A 19,805-nucleotide genomic window follows, 5' to 3' on the forward strand; every position below is an offset into this window, starting at 1 on the left:
AATAAGCAACATTCGAACTGTCATGGTCACAGGTGAGTGTGACTCTGAAGTTCAAGTTTGTGAGATTGATGGATTAGTCAGGTATCCATTTAGTATCCATTTAGGCTCTAACCATGGTATTGTCCTATTTCAACTCTAAATAATTTTCCAAGATAATAAAAATACCTATAATCCTCACTCTACACAAACAAAATCTGTTATAGAAAATGTAGTACATATTGAAGGGGAAACTGAAACTTGTGATTTTTGTTCTGTCTCCTGTACCCTGTGTTGGTACAGTGACTGGTGAATTATCCATAAATGTTTCTTGTGATGTAATATAAAATTCTTGAGGGATAAGTGCCATGCCTTGTTCATTTGGGGATTATTTATAATTTTTAGTGTTGGCATATACCAGGTGTTCATTAGAATTAGGTTAGAATTTTTCTTTTTCTCTATTATGTGTATGTATGTGTGGAAGTCAAGAGAATAGCTTACAGGAGTCCGTGTCTCCTTCCATGTGAGTGCTGGGACTCACACTCCGTTTTCAAGCTTGGCAACAGAGTTTCCCTTTTCCAACCGGAGTTATTGTGGGAGCCCTTCTGCCAGCCTAGGCACTATAGTAGATGCCTAATACTCATTCTATGCCATTATGTTTCCTTTCCTTTCCCTTTTTTTTTTTTTTTTTTTTTTGGTTTTTTGTTTTTGTTTTTTGTTTCTGTTTTTTTGATTTTTGTTTTTCGAGATAGGGTTTTTTCTGTAGCTTTTGGAGCCTGTCCTGGAACTAGCTCTTGTAGACCAGGCTGGCCTGGAACTCAATGAGATCCAGCTGCCCTGCCTTCCCGAGTGCTGGGATTAAAGGCGTGTGCCACCACCGCCTGGCTTACGTTCCTTTTCAACCTTAATGTCGTTTAAAATACTTCGAAAATTAGGTGACAAACATGTTGACGGCTGTCTCTGTGGCCAGTAGACTGTGGAATGATTCTACCTCAGGATAAAGTTATTATGCTGAAGCATTACCTCCAAAGGATGGGAAAGTTGCCAAGATCAATTGGCATTATGCAGACTCCCTGACACAGTTGTAATGAATCATCAGCAATTGACTCAGAGGTAAGTTTGTTTATTTGAATTTAGTCTGGGGCAAAACAAGCAGTGGTACAGATAAACCCAGTATTAACAAAAACTAATGAAAATAGAAGTGAGGACTACGACTCCAGAGATTTGATTCATTAGCGTAAGAATCTGAATGTTTTAATTTTGGTATTTAGTCAAAATTGAGAACCATAGTTTCAAAGTGTAAGATTCCCAAATACCCAGTTTTAACCATAATCAGCAGTAACATGATCCAGGCAGTTCATAAAAATGCAGTTCTCTGGTGCCGGCACACGCCTTTAATCCCAGCAAGACTGGCACAAAGCTTTAATCCCAGCACTTGAGAGGCAGAGGAAGGTGATATCTCAGTTCAGGTCAGCCTTGTCTACACAGTGAGTTCCAGTACAGCCAGAGCTACACAGAGAAACCCTGTCTGGAAAAAACGAAAACCAAACAAAACAAACAGAAAAATTATTTCTCAGATCACTTCAAATCAAAGCTGATCCTGCCTTTGCCTCTTTAGTGCTAGGATTAATTTCTCTCTCTCTCTCTTTCTTCCCTTCCCGTCCCCCTTTTCCTCTCTCCCTTCTCCCTCCCTCCCTCCTGCTTCCTTCCTTCCTTTTTTGATAAATATTATAGGTAATCTTAATATTGATTTTTTTCTCCTACTTTTTGAATAAATGGTAAGGTTTTTGTTTGTTTGTTTGCTTGAGACGGGGTTTCTCTGTGTAGCCCTGACTGTTCTAGACTTGCTCCGTAGACCAGGCTGGCCTTGAACTCAGACGTCTACCTGCCTCTACCTTCCAAATGCTGGGATTAAAGGTGTACACCAACCCTGGCTAAAGCTAAGATTTTAATAACATGTATAATATATAATATGAAATAGTTTAATCTTGGAATAAATATATTAAACATACAACTGTATTTCTTGGTATGGCTGCCTGAATATTGTTTCTGATGTCTCATGTACAGGCTATTCCAATTAAACTTGCCCATGATAGTTTAGAGGATCTTCCATCAACTCGCTATCATTTTGCGAATGAATGGAAAGTCATTTTCAGTGATACTGGAACATTTTCAAGATCTTGTTCCTAAGGTAAGTATTGTGAATTTATGGATGTTTACATGTGCATTTATGAACAACATTTAAAAAAAAACAAAACTACAAAAAAACCAAAACCGTATGTTTTCTAGTTGATGTTACATGGCACCGTGTTTGCTCGAATGGCACCAGATCAGAAGACACAATTGGTAGAAGCCTTGCAAAATGTAGAGTGAGTATTCATAGATTTTTTTTTTTGGCTTTTCCGCTCATTGTAATTTTCAAGTAAATTGTAATTACATTTCTCAATTCAGAATTAATACTTAATATTTCTCATGTGTAGTTTGGTATCTTTAATCCAAACACCAGAAATCTGAAAATACTTCAAAATCTTTAAACTTTGATTGTCACAAGATAGAATTTGAAGCAAGCATTTCAATATATGTAAATTTCCCAAAAATCTGTGAAACACTTAACAGATAAAACTTTAAAGTACATTTGAATGCGTGTGTGTGTGTGTGTGTGTGTGAGAGAGAGAGAGAGAGAGAGGAGACGAGAGGAGAGAGAGAGAGGAGAGAGAGAGAAGAATTATTTTCTATAAGATAGGTAAACAAGCTCACATATTTATCTGGCTGAAGAAAATATTCACAGTCCTTAAGTTTATACCCACACAGAGATTGTAATTTACTGCACTTTTCATTGAAATTCATGTAAGTTGTTATAAACAAGCCCATTCCCTCTGATCCCAAGTCTCCTTACACTTCTCCTTCCCAAGCTCATGTGTTCTTTCTTCTATTTTCAAGCTACTCAGTCCACTTAGTGCTGCTTGTATATGTGTGGGTACATATTGAAAGAAGTGACTATAATTTGATTTTTTTGTTTGTTTTGTTTTGAGGGTAGTGTGTTAGCTAGGCTTGAACTCTTGATCCCCCCAAGTTCTGGGTGTATAGGTTCATACAAATGCAATTGGTTCAGGACTTGGAAATTTTAGTAGCCAGTAATGTTTGAAGTATCTAGGAGAAAAACACAAAAAGTGTATAAAATATATTCAGGCTGAAGTCTTGTTGCTCCACAGATAACAAATTCAAGACACCAAAATTATTTGTCCATGTTTCCAAGCCGAAACCAAATTACTCAGCTCATGCCAGTCTCGGCCCCGCCAGTGTGCTGTCAGTAGAATGTTGTTTGCGCTCATCTAGTGTGAAACTCCTAGATCTGTTAGCTCTCTGTGACTGCTGGAGAATCCATTACTTTATATGTGATGTGTAATAAAAGCTTAATCTTATTTTTTTCTTAGTTACTTTGTTGGGATGTGCGGGTGAGGTTGGTGATGGTGGCAAATGATTGTGGTTGGTAAGTAAAGTTTTGTGATTTATTTTGGAGTTCTTTAGCTTTGAGTTATATTCACAAAATTTAATCAATATTCTTACAACAATTAGGCTTTGAAGAGGGCAATGGTGGCATTTCCTTGGTCTGAGCTTGAAGCTCTGTGGCATTCTCCTTTTACTTCTAAGACACCTAGTATTTCCTGTGTGCCGAACCTCATCAGGTAATGGAAATTGGAATATCTTCTTCCCTCCATTCTTTTTTCTTATAAGAGACCTCAATAAAACATGTTTGTGTTTTGCATGCGTACATGCTTGATATCTAAGGAGAAGAGAAAAGAGCATATCTGAGCCCTGGAACTAGAGTTATGGGCAGTTTTGATTGTCATGTGGGTGTTGTAAATAGAATGCCGGATCTTCTGGAAAAGTGCTCTTAACTGCTAAGCCTCTTCTTCAGCCCCCAGGACCCCCGACTCCCACCACACCACACCACACATGCACACCAGACTTAATCTGTATTTTGAGACTGAGTTTCACTTTGTACCATAGGCTGGCCAGTAATTCCCTATATAGCCTGGATGGCCTTGGACTTGTATGAGCCTCCAGATTCAGCCTCCCCAGTGGCTATGAACACAGATCTGAGAGCTAGTATTCAAGGCTCAAAGTTTTATAATATAACGGGGTAAAATACCATACAGAGCAGTACAGACTTGTTTGAATATGCATTTGACCTGTAACTCACTAGTAATAGATTGATGCTTTTGTGTTGTGACATAGTTTTTTGGTATCAGACTTTATTGTAGCTGTGAATGTTGATGTTCATCAGTCATGATGTAATCATGCTCTGAAGGTCAAGCTTAAGGGGCTGTGCTTGTTAATCACATGTTGGCATTTCTATTCACAGGGAGGGCCGTGCTGCTTTAATGACATCTTTCTGTGTGTTTAAATATTTATGGCATTATACAGCATCATACAATACTTCAGTGTTACTCTCCTGTATTCTGTGAGTACCAGAACTACCCCAGGGATGTTTCTTTATGGCACGGCACCAACGATATTGGGCATGTTTTTGTTTGACTTTTAGTACATTGATTAAAAATAAAATTTGTATATAAAATTACCTTGAGATAATAAAGTTGAATGAGTAGCAGTACCATTAATTTGGCATGCATGTTCATTAAAGCCTATATCCGTGACTACAGCTTTGTGGGGAAGAAATGCTGATTTTATTCTTTTTAGTTTGTAGTACAGATTGGCTTTGCTTGTTTTGGGCAGGATTTCATGTTTGTAGGCCAGCCTCACGTTCATTATGTGGTTGAGGAGCCTTGAAGTCTTGATTCTCTACTGCTGTTATGTTAGGAATAAAGATGTATGCCATCTGTGTTATAATCACAGGCTGTAGTTAACTTCACTGTGCATTTACAGAAAAAAGACATTTCAGTAATACTTGATAGAACTTTATGCCTTTGAAGAATCTTGACAGTAGTTGCAGTAGGTTACTCTATCAGATTTATGATTGATGTAATCTCCCTGCAGATTTCCTACTGACACTGTGAGACCGTCCCCTTTTTACTATTTACAAAGGGAACACTTAGAGTATGAAGAAACTCAAGATACTGATATTTAAGAATGCTGAGGATTAGGAATGCTGAATATTTTGAGTAAAAATTTGTTGTCAAAATCAAGAATGCTTTGTCAGATTTTAAAGTTAAACCTTCATATATTAACATTCGGTTTTAAAATTATACAAATGATGTTATTGTTGATTAACTTCAGAAGCAAATGTAGTTCAGTTTTTAAGTGGATTGAAGGATCATTTTGAAAGTGTCATTCTTGGGGGGGGGGAGACACACAACAATCTGTTGCCTGGCAACAGTGCTATGAAAATACTCTTAAACTTTCACAATTGCTTTTGTAGATCTTGAGTAACCTGGGAGACTTCAGTTTCTCTTCATTGATCTGGCAATCATTTTGGTAGTGGTATTTACGAGTAAGTATTTTGCTAATTTTCTTAATTCTCAAAGCATATGAAAAATTTGTATTAAATAATTTAATATGCATGTGTTATTACTGGCTGCTTTATTATTGTATATGTTTCATTACTGGTTTGCTTATATTTTGCCTTGTCCGTTTTCTAGAATGGAAGTGAGTTTTATTTTTTTTTTTTTTTTATTTTTTATTTATTTTTTTTTTTTTTTTTTGGTTTTTCGAGGCGTTTTCTCTGCAGCTTTTGAGCCTGTCCTGGAGCTAGCTCTTGTAGGACCAGGCTGGTCTCGAACTTCCAGAGGTCCGCCTGCCTCTGCCCTCCCGAGTGCTGGATTTAAAGGCGTGCGCCACCACCGCCCGGCTTGGAAGTAGGTGAGTTTTAATCCTGGCTCATTTAATATCGTTTTTTTATCTTTTTTTAAAAAACCTTTAGAATGGATTTATTTACAACATTTGGGCCTTTAAAATACTAATTGCTTATCTTTCCCTTGCTCCAATTAGTAAATCAGAACCTCTGTTAGCCATTATATTGAACTTGACCTTGATGCATTATCCTTCTCTTAACTAACAATCAGGTTTTCTTTTTTACTCAAAATAGAGTCTTCTCTCATACAATACATCCCAAACATAGTTTCCCCCTCTCACCCCTAGCGTCTTCCAACCTCCCATCTCCCCAGACCCATTCCCCCTCCATTTCCTTTTCAGAAAAGACAACAGGCAAACAAGACAAAACAAGATACAGTAAGACATGATGAAGCCTTCATTGAGACTGGACAAGGCAACCCAGTAGGAGGAAAAGAATCTTGAGCAGGCAAAAGAGTCAGAGATAAGCCCACTCGCCTCTAAGGAGTCCCACAAAACACCAAGCTAACAGCCATAACATATTGTAGAGCATCTGGTGCAGACCCAGGCAGACCCACATGTCCTGGGGTCCTATCCCACATCTTTTCTTCCCCTTTTACATGGGGTTTTTTCAATCTTCACGGGGCGGAACCTTTAATCTAGACTGTATAATGTCTGACAGTGCATCTCTGCACTTGCACCCATATGCTGCCAGAGGAAGCCTCTCTGATGATGACTGCTGTGAGTATAGCAGAATATCATTAGGAATCATTTTGTTGTTTTTTTCCTTCCCCAAAGACCAGTTGTGTTTAGTCCTACCCTAGGTCTCCAGTTATTTAATCTCCAGTTTCTAGCCATCCAAGTAGTGTTGGACATGGGCTCCCTCTTGTGGCACGGGCCTCAAGTTGGACCTGTTTTTGGTTGCCACTCTCACATGTCCCAGTATGTCTTACAGGCAGGACAGATTATAGGTGGAGGGTTGTGTGACTTGGTTGGTTTTCTCTTCCATAGCCTGCAGAGTAATCTTCTCATGCATAACTAGAACATAAGGGTGAATGTTCCAAGCCTCTCTGTGTTCAGTATTGGAATGGAAGTTGGTGGGATCCTAACATTAAGATAAATAACTAATATATAAATAACTATAAAATTCTATCTGCTATAACAGCCCTCACCAAATCTTTCCTGGGGTGCTAAAATTACCCTGATGAGAATTGCTGAGTTAAAATGCTTAATGGATAATAAACTAGTTAATGGGTGAGCAAATTTTTAATAGTGTCAGTGTGATTTTTCACACATTATTCAAAAAGATAAACTATAGAGAAAAATTGGTATATCCCATGTGTTGTCAATTGGACTAATTCTACTTTATGTTACTATTCTATTCATATTGCTTCAAACATTATAGTAATTTCTTTAAAGGGAAAACATGTAACTATTTCTTTTTTCCATTTTCATGTTGCATTATGTTATGACATAACAGGATATGACATAGTTTTGCTTGTGTGTATCACAGGTGTGTGATCCTCCTGCCTCTGGCTCTTCTGTTCTGGATTAGAGGTGTGCAGTACCACATGTTGATTTACAGATACTCTTATTTTTTACTGGTACTAGTATTTCCCATGAATGTAAATGTAAAACTTACTGGAGACATTTTTGAAATCAGAATAAATGTTTTACCCAGGCGGTGGTGGCGCACGTCTTTAATCCTAGCACTCAGGAGGCAGAGGCAGACGGATCTCTGTGAGTTTTGAGACAAGCCTGGTCTACAAGAGCTAGTTCCAGGACAGGCTCTAAAGCCACAGAGAAACCCTGTCTCAAAAAACAAAATGACAACAAAACACAAGAAAAAAAGAACCAAAGAAAAAACAAAGAATAAAATGTTTTTATAGCTTATTAGACAAAAACAGGAATTTTAAAATTTTCATTTCTAAGTGAATTTTGTTATGTTTTTCTTAGTGGGGAATTTAGACAAAAACTTTCTGTTCTTTCAAATATAGTGAGTTTGAATCCTGCCTGGAAAGAACTTGTGGCACAGAGGACCACCTTCGGGCCTTATATCTGGGGCACTCCTCTTCTCCGTTCTTGTCTAGATTGTCATCTGTGTTGGATTTTCAGTCACTGGGCTTTTTCGGGTCAAGCAGTATAAAGTGTGTGATCCCCATATTCAGAGTAAGTTGGTCAATCTATTATAAGTATTTGTGTAAGATTGAATATGAAAAGATGAGCCTTGAAATATGTATAGGAGTTCATGTACCTTGTTTTAACACCCTAATAATTTTTTTTTCTTTTTGTCAAGGTAACTTTAGAAGAGTGCCTTTAATTTTTTGTTTACTCTGTACCAAGAAATCGATTTATCTTCTTCCTGACTGAGAAATTACATATCTTTTTTGATGGTGGTGTCCTAGGCAATACGAGACATCACACAATGAGGACTAGTTACACTGTTTATAATAAACCTTTTCTCATATGCCCATTATCTGTTAATTACATGAATAAATCCACTCGTGGCGGCAAAACTTAATCACCCAGTTCTTTTACTATCCAAGTGGAACTCACTATATATATATATATCCCACAGTTAAAAGTGGTAGCACGAAAAGGCAGATATCTGGCCTGTTCATGTTCTTCACTGTACTAAAATTCCAAAAATTTAAAAAAAGACACTACTGATTATAATTTAATGAAACATAATGGAATATATCTAGCTAAAGGGGAAAGAAGAAAAGCTTTTCTGCCTGCCCTCTGTGTTGCTGCTGTTGTGTCTTTTGCTATAAGTAGCATCTTACTTCTTTGTATTGTAGATGTCATTTTGGCTTCTTTGGGGAGGTGCTGCTAAGCTCCTAATAGGATCCTTTTGTGTTCCAGTGTTTGTAATACAACAAGAAGCGCGTGTTGGAACTCATCGCATTTTGTACAACGGAACTGAACTTGATACGTGGTAAAAATACAAAATTATGAAAATTACCACCAGTATTTTTTATCTCCAGTTTTCAGTACCTCACAGTGGCAGTTGCCTTTTCAAAAGGAAAACCATTCAGGCAGCCTTGCTACAAGATTGTAAGTGTGACATCATAATCCTATCTAATTACAAAGCCAGACCCTGTGTCAAAAGTAAATTTTAAAAAAATAAAAAATGAATAAAATAAATGAAGAATTTTAAACTGTAAATTCTTAGACAAGATTCTAAATCTTTGCATGTTCACTTTCTTTTTTTTTTTTTTTTTTTTTTTTTTTTTTGGTTTTTCGAGACAGGGTTTTCTCTGCAGCTTTTTTTTTTTTTTTTTTAGAGCCTGTCCTGGAGCTAGCTCTTGTAGACCAGGCTGGCCTCAAACTCACAGAGATCCGCCTGCCTCTGCCTCCCGAGTGCTGGGATTAAAGGCGTGCGCCACCACCGCCCGGCGCATGTTCACTTTCTTATTCTCACTTTCATGAGCATTCCCACTCTACAATTTTTAAGTGAAGCGACAACTAGTTTTCATATCCTGTTATACTTTGGGTCCTTTCCTTTGTGAATGAGTACAGAGAATTAGGATTGGAAGCAAGAATCTATAGGATGATCTCAGGAGACAGTGGGTATCTTTTCCTTTGGGGTATTCTATACAGAACCACTGCCCTTTTCTCTGCTCATGCTGGTTGTGGTCCAGTGTGTCTTTGGAGTTCATAATTTTAAATCACTTTTGCTTCCCACCCACCAGAATTGGCAAACAGCATAGAGATCTGTGTCTGTCCATAGGCCAGTAACATAGATGACATAAATTAGACCTTAAGGCCAAGACTTGTTGTTTATGTGTTAGTTACCAGCTATTAAAAATAGAAAAATTTAAATTTTTTTATTTAAATTTAAATGTGATAGCCTAGCACTGTCCTACCTGAGAAACTTGACCTAAGTCCAGTCCTCGGAACCTACATAAAACTACAAAGAGACTCATCTGCCACACAGAAGTCCTGTGACTTCCCATATGCTCACATATGCCAGTTCACACACTTAATAACAGTTTTTAACAATTGAAAACATAGTTGACATGGCTTTGCTGTCAAGGAGAAAATGGCAGGTATATTGGCAGGTATTCTTGTGTTTGTGACCATGAAAAGAATCATTGTTCAGTTAAAATGCCAGGTCTACATTTTCAATATCATAAAAGTAATAATCATTAGACCTTGTTTCTTATCCTAAATTTGCAACATTTTCACATGCACTATCCCAAATTTGACCTTGTGCATGTTTGAACAGCTAATATTGAAATTTGTTTTTACTGGAAGTTTTTTGTTCTTTCCTTTTGTACTGATAGTTCTCTCTAAGATAAGAACTTTATTATTATGTATTTATTATACATGTTACTATGTAACTGTACTCATAGCTGTAACTAAGACCCACTAGAACCCTTCTGTGATACTTAAAATAGGACCTTTAGTATATGTATAGTTTTAGTTTATGAAACTAAAGTTAATGTACTGAAAGGTGAACCTTTTGTGGGGGGCGGAGTTAGAGGAAGGGAATGGAGATAATATTAAGGGCTTAAACCTAGGGACTCTCACCACAAGCCATTGAACTATATCCCCAACTCTATTTTATTTGTTGTTGATTTTAGAGGTAAGGTCTTGTGTAGTTCAGGCTGCATAAACTGAGGTTACCCTGATCTTCTGATCCTCTTGCCTTCATTCTTGAGTGCTAGGATTGCAGGGGGTTTTGCTACCATACCCAGTTTCTGTAACATTAGGGGCCCAACCTGGGTGTAAAGCTGGGTAAGCATCTTCCAACTGAGCCTCATCCCTAGCCCTTCCTTACCTTTTTTTTTTTTTTTTTTTAAATATTGTCTGTTGAGGACAGGAGTCCGCTTTCTCCTTCCACCTTTTACGTGGGTGTCAGGGATCAGACTCAGGTCACTGGACTTATGCACCTTTACCCGCTGAGCCCCCTCATCCAGCACCCCCCCTCTTTTATCTCTTGAGATAGAGTCTTACCAAGTTTTCTTGGCAGATTTCGTACTTTTGCTAAGATTGGCAGGTGCAGTGCACTGTGTCTAGAGAGAAAGTGGTTTTCCTTTTTTTCTCCTTTTAGTTATAAAGAAAACTGCCTTCAGGTTGTTTCCCCATTAGGAAAATTAACATCTAAGGAAATATACTCCACCCTATCAATACTTAAATTGTTGAAAAATAAGAGATTGAGTTATTCCAAGCAGGGAGAGTTATAACCAGTGCTACCACAGAGAAGCCCTATCTCAAATCCCCTTCCACTCCGCAAATACATGTTACAGGATTTTTGAAAACTTCACATTTATCTTCTCATTTAGCTTCCAATTGATGTGAATACATGATAACCACTTTATTGTTGATAATGGCCCTGATTTCTTTTAAATGTTCTAAAATATTTCAGCAGAGGTATAATGATAAAAATTTTTGTAAAGCATATGCAAGAGTTTATAGAGGAACCAATTCTAGTTGGCTATATACCTTTTGCTAGTTGTCTTTCACCCCTTGTTTTCCTGTCACTGACATGCATTGCCATTGCAATTTTTGGACTAGTTCTTTGCTAGGACCATTCAGTTGTTCTCAAGTTCTAATCAATGTAATGTATATATTTATTTTGAGATTTTTATTTGTTACTGTAACTAATATCGGAGGCGCCCTCTCCTGAATGGTATTCCCTCCTTTCTGATTTATTTTCAATTTAAAATAAAACCTACTCTCAGTCTAGCATTTTCAAGCTGTTATTGTACACTATTATGTTTGGCTGTGCTTCCATTTCAAGTACCATGATAATGTACTCTTAATTGTCATTTTTCACTAGATTGAACTTCTTTGTTTGAGGCAGGATCTTACGTAGCTGAGGGTGATTGATGTGAACTTTTGATCTTCCACCTCCCAGGTTGTGGTGTTGTAGGTGTTGAGCCGTCTATGCCCGGCAGTTTCAGCTTCTGTTTCAGTTTGTTGCTTGGTCCTTGTAGTTTTTGTTTGTAAAAGTCCATTTTCTGTCTTTGCCTTTGAAGTGTTGAGGCTGAAATGTTGACCTCTCCTGTCTCTTTGTCATGCCTTAATTGGTGGGAATAATTCAGATAACTTAGCCCTACAAAATATGTTCACCTCTCAGAGACAGATAGCTGAGTAAAGGAAAAGGGATAGAGAGCTAAGTCAGAAGGTGGCAGTTAATGTTTGAGAAAAGAAACAGGATTGAGAAGCAGCAAGAGAACTGTTTATTGAGGACAACAAATCATAGGTGTATATTTTGCTTTATGTATTTTAATTTTGGGGAATAGGCAGGAAATCCTTTTCTGTCAGAAAGATTTGTGTACAGTCATCTGGGACTTGATTTTACCTGTATATTTCCAATGTTTTTAGAGAACATTGAGACAGTGTCTTGCTGTCCAATCTAGGCTTTTGGCCTTGAACTGGTCGTGGTTTCTGTTTCAGTCTTCCAAATCTTGGAACTGTAGACATGTACCACCAAACTAACAGTGTCCATAGCCCAAGTTGTTCTTAGCTTAACCACTTTGCTCCAGGACCCATCAATCACCAGCAACCACATAACTTACTCTGGCACTTGTCTCTAGTGAAGAGCATTTGTACTTTAACAGGATTGCTAAATGCTCACTTGCTGACAATTCTAAGAGGACCCAGAAGCTGAGGGTAATCTACTAGACATTCCTAGCTCTCTGAATAGTTGATTTTCCATTTTTTGTTGAATTCTTAGATTATTTTCAAAAAATTGTGTGCTTATGAAAAGCCATGTGACGTCTACCTTTTTTGACTAGTTCTTGACTTATTTTTATTTATGGGTTGTCTCCATCTTCATCTCCGTGTGACTTGTATGCAGTGCTCACAGATGCCAGAAAAGGTTACTAGATTCTCTTGAAGCTGGAGTTAGATACAGTGTGAGCTACCAGACCTGGGTGTTGGAAACAGAACTTATATCTTCTGGAAGAGCACAAGTGTTCCACTGCGAGCATCTCCCAGCCCATAGTAGATGTTTTATCTCCAGTGGAAGATAACTTTTTTTCCCCTCTTATGGAAATCTTGGCAGGTTTTTAGAAGTCAGATGTGGGGGGAGCTCAGCAACTTCTTAACTAAGTTTATCAGGGAACAAAATTATGCAGTAAGATTTGGAAAGTACCTAACCTAATATGGGTTATGTCTTCAGGAACTTCATCCATCAATCCATCTCATTTTGATTCATTCTTCTCCTGAGATAGATCTTATCAAACTCAGTCTTCCTACTCTGCTCTCCAGTTCTGTGCCATTGTACTTGCCTGTGACTATTTCTTTTAGTTCTTTATTTTTTCTCCCCATTTTTACTGCTTGTATTTGTGTATTTCCAACTAGCACTTTCTTTACCATAACAACTTCGGATAACTAATATACATTAATTTAGTTGTACTTGTGAAGTAGAATATTAGATTTCCATTTGTAAGTATTAGAATTGCGGGCAGGGGAATCACTTTATAAGTATCTATAACTATATACTTCTGGCTGGCCTGGAACTCAAATCTGTATCTGGATGCTGGGAATAAAGCATGTTCTACTATTATCTGACGTACATTAAGATTGAAGCTAACGGACTTTAGATGTCTTGTGGGGTTTGCAGAATGTCTTATACTGTAGGAAATAACAGCATATGCTTTTTTATATTTCATCTTAAGTAGAGGTACTAAATCTTGAAGTAATTATATGCTTTTTGGTTGTTTGGCATCTTTAATTTAAAGAAATGCCTAATTTAATTGTTTACTTTCTTTCCAGATTTTTTTGTTATATCTGTGATTATTTGTATGTTTTCATACTGTTCATCATGTTGCATCCAGTTGCCTCTGTTGACCAGGTTCTGAGGTAAGGCTTAGCACTTCACTATTGTCACTGGTTGACGGTAACTGGGGTAACAGTAATTAAGACATTCGTAGAATAGCTTGGTGCTGTACTATTATATGGAAGGTATACAGCTAAATGATATTTCTGATCTTTGATACTGACGGACAGATTAAACTACCTCCATTTATTTTTCCCAATATTGCTTCTTTTCCTTTGTCTAAGATGTGGTTGTATTTACTAAACGATGCTCTAAAAGAACATAATAAATTGATTTTATTGGTTACACCTGATTAGTTCATTGGCCTATTCTTTTCCCATGTGTCTTCCTTCAGTGGTTCTTCTGACATCTTTCAGTTCCCCAAATGTAAAATTTGTGATTTTCATCCTGTTAGGGGCTTTATTTTATACTTGAGTTCTCTTTATCTTTTCCTGGTAGTGCCAGACTCGCCAAATTATTATGACTTTGTAAGGGATCTTATATATTTCAGGAACAACGTGATAGAATCATCAAGATGTGTTTGTCTGGGAGTATTTCTTTCTAAATTTTAGGTTTGGCTTGTCGGGTACCAAGAAAAGCACCCTTGGAATTAGAGTTATACTGAGTTGTTATTCTCTCGTTGCTGTGACAATAACTGATAAGCCATTTGAGAAAGGGAGGATTTATTGTGGTCCATAGTTTGAGGGGATATTTTTTGTCAAGATGGATAATGGATGCTGTCAGGAGTTTGAGACAGCTAGTCACATAGTCAGAAAGCAGAGAGAATCTCTATATTGACGCTTTGCCATTGCCAAAATAAGCTTCTCTGGCCAAGGTTGAGAGCATCATTAACCAGTGGAAGATATTAAGAAATTTATATCCATTGAGCAAAAACAATAGTAGTTGCCTCTTGGGATCCCGACCTCCCAAGCTCTGGACTCTTGACCCACATTTGCAGCTACCAAATCTATAGTGGAGTCTGTTCTGTAGAGCAGGCCCCTGAAATCTAGTCAGAGAGCAGTTCCTCTGAACTTTGTGTCACTGTTGAACTAGTACGCACATCTTTGCTTGGCAGGCAGATCTCTATCGTAGCGTGCCAGGTGCACTGCTGAATTTTCCAGGTCAGTTCCAGCTTGATTTCTCTGTATCCTGTAACCAGAGTGTATTGTATCTTTGGCACTAGATAGACTTACCTTCTAGCTGTGATGGACAACCAAGAGCCAGTGGCGATAACCTGTGCTGTTGCAGGGAGATTGACTCTAGGGCCTCCCTGACCCATAGTTTATAGGAAAAGTATACCACACCTGACACTGATAATTTTTATGTAATAATTTATGTCTTCTGGGGAAAGTGTTGTTCACCTTTACATGATACTTCTTTCAAACTCAGTTTTCTTCTTTCTGATATTTATACTTTTTTAACACTTATTTTTATTTGTATGTGTGAGTGGTTTGCTTACATGTGTTGTAGATGCACTACATGTATTCAGTGCCCACAGGAGACCAGAAGGAGGGAGTCAGATCAGCTGGAGTTACCGACAGTTGTTGAGCTGTCTTGTGGGTGCTCCTCCACAGTCCCTTAACCACTGAGTCATCTCTCCAGTCCCTGCATGCACATTTTAAACTTAGTTTACAAAGAGATTTCTTTTAAAGCTTTTTTTCTTAGCTCACCCCCCTCCTTTTTCTTCCTCCCCATCGCCCCAGCCGTATTTAAACGTTTCCATCACCTGAAACCCTGCCTAAACACTACCACTTTCCCCCTCTACTTTTATATTACATGCGTGCCACTCTTTCCATCCCCTTTAAGGTCTCCTTTCCCTCTCAATATGCCTTTTCTAGCTCCTCTCCATATGGGAGAGAGAGTGAAGTATTTGTCTTTCTGGACCTAAGTTGTTTCACTTAGTATATTTTCCAGTTCCATCCATCTTTCTGCATATGATTTCATTTTTCTTTATAGCCTTTACATAATTTCATTTTTATTTACATAATTTACTTTTTACAGCTGAATAAATTATGTATGCAGCACATTTTCATTATCCATTCATTTCCTAGGCTATTGTGACTAGAGCAGCCTTGAACATGATGTGTAAATATTTCTGTAGTAGGATATGAAATCGTTGAAGATTTCCATGAGTGGTATTGCTGGGATCATGGTAATTCTCGTTTTTCAATTAGAAACCTCTGGTTTCCATGGTGGCTATCCCAATTCATACTCCCACCAACAGTGGATTAAGGGTTCTCTTCCCCACATTTTCACCAGCATTTGGTATTGTTTGTTTTCCTTGAAGGTTAGCCATTATGACTAGGGTAAGATTGCAGCCTCAAAGTAGTTTCAGTTTTCTCAGTGGTTACTGGTATTGAATACTTTTAAATGTTTATTTTCCAGCTTTTTTTTTTTTTTTTTCTTTTGAGAATTCTCTGCTCAGTACCCCCTTTTGTTGATTTTTTTCCCCTGGGTGGGAGGGGCACTGTTTCCCTTAGTTTTTAGTTTCTTGAATTTTTTGTATATTCTATATACTAATCCTCTGTCAGATGTGTATATGGCAATTTTTTTAAACCCATTCTATAGGCTGTCTTTCACTTGACTGACGGGATTTTGGTGGCTGGTGGTTTTACTGTATATCAGCTTTTTGTTTATGAAATCCTATTTTTTTATTGGTCTTATTTCCTGCCTGCGCAGTCAGTTTTTTTTTTTTTTTTCATAATGTTGTTCCCTTACCTTAATATCTGCTTTCTATTTTTTCTTGAGAAAGTTTCAGGTCTTATGCTGAGGTTCTTTATCCATCTAGAGTTGAGATAAGGCACTAGTTTTGTTCTACATTTTGGTCTCCAGTTTCCCCATCATACTTTGTTGAAAATGCTACCTTTTTTTCTATCCGTGCTTTTGGCATCTTATAGTTGTGTACGCTCTTACGTGGATCCTCTATTATATTCTGTTGATCTCCATATCTGAGGTTTTGTTGTTATTGTTGTTTGCCATTGCCATGCTGCTTTTGTTACAGTGGCTCTTTAGCATAACTAGAAATCAATTATGGTTATACCTTAAGCAGTGTTATTTTTCTCAAGATTGCTTTGACCAAGTGGAGTCGTGTTCTTTCTTGTGGGCACTCTGCAAGCAGCACAGTGTTAAGACAAAAGAGAGTCCGGTTAAACACAACTCAGTAGCCAGTGTTCTTTTAAACTTAGAGAAACTAACACAGGTAGTTTGTTTCAGGCATATTAAGCACGTCACAGTTGGGGTAAGTATCCTGTATTCTGGGTTGGCTGTTGTCTTTCAGAACTTGAAAGACACCATTACAAGCCTCTTGGCTCTTAAAATTCAGTTGCCCCTCTGCTCTCCTGATAAGCTGCCTTGATGTGTTGTGTTGACCTTTATCCTGCTGCTTTCAGTTTGTGTTTAATGATGCCGTTGACTGAGGAGCTTCTTTTCTGGTTCTTGTGGCCTGCTAACTAGGCTGGCATCTTTCCTAATGTGAAGAAATATTGTTAATGTTCTCTCTCCCTTTTAAAATGAGATTTTTCTCCTATGCCTGTATTTGGTCTTTACAGAATGGTCTTTATAAATTCTCACTAGCAACTTTATACCTTTCTTTGTAGCATGTTGGGTTGTTCTCATTCCTCCATTTTCTCTCTTCCTTGATCCATTCAGTTGCAGGGAGCTTTTTATTTGACCCATCTCCACCCCCAGGCATTGCAGATGATTGATTTTTAGTATTTCCATTTCTGAATTCCTCTTTAGAGCCTTACATTACCTTCTCTGTTTTGTTCAATGCTTATATTTTTATTCAGCAGCTTATTTTGTTTTTGAAATCTTCAAGTATAACTTATCTTTATGTTCTCTGCCAGGTGTTTCATATAATTCATACTAGATGCCGTACTGTAGGATTAGCAATTTTTTGAAAGTTTTTTTTTTTTTTATTAAGCACATCTTATGTTCAAGATGAGACTTAGGTATATGGTAGAGTTGAGGATTAGTTAAGAAAGAAGTTCTGGTAGTAGGCTTTGTTTATTTCATGAGGTGAATATAGTAACCACAGCACTCCTTTGAATTGAGTCTGGAGAATGAAACTACCACTGATAATAGTGGAATATTTTAGTTAATGAGGTTAGGATTGGGATCAAAGTTGGGTGGGTGAGGGTAAGAATAAGTATGAGTTCAGCTTTAAGGAAAGAATCAAGGAGAGGGAAGGTGAGATACTGTTAGGGTTCACAGATAATAGGAATTGGTAAGGCTGTGGAAGGTTATCATTGAGAGGCCAAAAGAGGAGGGATTAAAGGTGAAAAGGGAAAAGACATTGAAGTAAGAGATGAAGCATAGCCAGGCGGTGGTGGCACACGCCTTTAATCCCAGCACTCGGGAGGCAGAGGCAGGCGGATCTCTGTGAGTTCGAGGCCAGCCTGGTCTACAAGAGATAGTTCCAGGACAGGCTCTAAAAAAGCTGCAGAGAGACCCTGTCTCGGGAAAAAAAAAAAAAAAAAAAAAGAAGCATAGATGGAAGGTATAGTTAAAAGAAAGCCTGATGGGTGAAGAAACCTAACAGCAGTAAATAGACAAAACTACCAAGAAACACATGCACAAGGGTGGAGATTAAATAATAGAAAATAAAGAGTACAGTTGCATTGAATTGAAAGTTGCAGCTCTCAGAGGCTCCACATTGGGGGGGGGGGGGGGGCGTGGCGTAAATAAGGGCGTTTGCTCTCTGCAGTGTGTGTTGTATCCTTTTCATAGCTCTTGAATAGGGAGGTGATCTTTTTTTCCTGCCTTTATCAGTCTGGACCCCCAATCCCATGGGATGGTGGCACCCATGATTAAATTCCTGCATCTCTAGTCAGATTCTTTTTGGAAAGGAAACTCTGTCTCACAGAGTTAACAGTGAAGATTCCATTCTGTAATGTAATTTTCTCCATGAGATGTTTTGTACATTTTTGTTCAATGTTTTGCAGGATTGGTATGTCAAGGGAACAAAAGCCATATCTATTTACACTAACATGAGATACCAAGGCAGGAGGATTGTTTGAGCTCAGGAGTTTGAGGCTACCATAGGAAACAAAGTGAGACCTTGTTTTGTTTTGTTTTAATATTTATTTATTTATTTTTATGTATACAATATTCTATCTGTGTGTGTGCCTGCAGGCCAGAAGAGGGCACCAGATCTCATTACAGATGGTGTGAGTCACATGTGGTTGCTGGAATTGAATCAAGACCTTTGGAAGAGCAGGCACTGCTCTTAACCTCTGAGCCATCTCTCCAGCCCCCAAGACCTTGTTCTTAAAAAGAAGATTCAAGAGAAATCTGTAATGCAGCCACCCCCCGCCTTTAAACTAGTTTCATTTAGGTTATTAAACAATATCTTGATGTTCTAAGTTTTATAACACAAATAGGTATGTATTTATAGGCCAGCTACAAAAATGGAGTTTCTCGGAGTGTGTTTTAGTTCTTACTGTTTTGTTTTTTTTTCCAGATTTTTTAATATAATACATACATACATACATACATACGTGTGTGTGTGTGTGTGTGTGTTTACATGTAGATATGTGTATCTAAGTGCAGGTTTCCCTCAGGGGCCAGAGGCCTTGGATCCTCAGAAACTAGAGTTATGAGTGAGTTTGTGAGTCACCAGATAGTCAGTTCTGGGAACTAACCTTGGGACCATGGAGGAATAGCACATTCTCCTTTGCCCTCTTAGCCAGCTCTTCAGCTCTTTGTGTGTGATTTTTGTTGTTGCTTGTTATTTTGTTTGTTTGCTTGTTTTGAAGAGGGTTTTCTTTGTGTAACAGCTCTGATTATTCTGGAACTCACTCTATAGACCAGGCTGGCCTTGAACTCAGAGAGCTCCTCCTGCCTCTGCCCTCCCAAGTGTTGGGATTAAGGTGTGAGCTGCACCATCGTTACCTGGTTTAGTCTCATGTTTTCATTTTTAAAAGATTTTTTGTGTGTGTATCTACATAATCTATATGTACTGTTGCTTGTACGTCTATATGTAATACAGCTTGTCTGCGTACTCCAAATAAGCCAGGGAAAAGATACCACTGACCCTTTGGAACTGGTGTTATAGGCATTTGTGAGCCACCATTTTAGTGCTGGAACTGAGTACTCTTAAATGCTGAGCTATCACTCTAAGCCCTTCCAGTGTTTTCTGTTGCCACAACAGAAATACTTGAAGGAAGATAGTTTATAAAGAGAAGAGAAGGTTTTGTTTTTGATTCCTTTTAGCTTAACATTCTGGAGGTCTGAGAGCCCTGCAGCAGCATCTGATCAGCTTTCA

At 38.0% G+C, this 19,805-nt stretch overlaps 1 protein-coding gene across 1 annotated transcript in view; it reads left to right on the top strand.

The window, feature by feature from the left end:
• The window catches only part of Atp13a3 (ATPase 13A3), an 82,246-nt gene that overhangs the window by 50,157 nt on the left and 12,284 nt on the right, over positions 1-19,805 (top strand). Inside the window, 24 exon segments of the mRNA XM_042055879.1 lie at positions 3-49; positions 912-947; positions 949-982; positions 985-1,058; positions 1,060-1,089; positions 2,044-2,109; positions 2,111-2,167; positions 2,266-2,345; positions 3,411-3,438; positions 3,441-3,470; positions 3,553-3,662; positions 4,343-4,385; positions 4,388-4,441; positions 5,357-5,378; positions 5,381-5,428; positions 7,764-7,804; positions 7,806-7,939; positions 8,632-8,674; positions 8,676-8,702; positions 8,705-8,728; positions 8,731-8,823; position 9,411; positions 13,498-13,518; positions 13,521-13,576. Coding sequence (XP_041911813.1) covers positions 3-49; positions 912-947; positions 949-982; positions 985-1,058; positions 1,060-1,089; positions 2,044-2,109; positions 2,111-2,167; positions 2,266-2,345; positions 3,411-3,438; positions 3,441-3,470; positions 3,553-3,662; positions 4,343-4,385; positions 4,388-4,441; positions 5,357-5,378; positions 5,381-5,428; positions 7,764-7,804; positions 7,806-7,939; positions 8,632-8,674; positions 8,676-8,702; positions 8,705-8,728; positions 8,731-8,823; position 9,411; positions 13,498-13,518; positions 13,521-13,576 — 1,199 coding nt within the window.

The sequence above is a fragment of the Arvicola amphibius genome, chromosome 10 (assembly GCF_903992535.2).
Source record: "Arvicola amphibius chromosome 10, mArvAmp1.2, whole genome shotgun sequence".
Taxonomy (NCBI): domain Eukaryota; kingdom Metazoa; phylum Chordata; class Mammalia; order Rodentia; family Cricetidae; genus Arvicola; species Arvicola amphibius.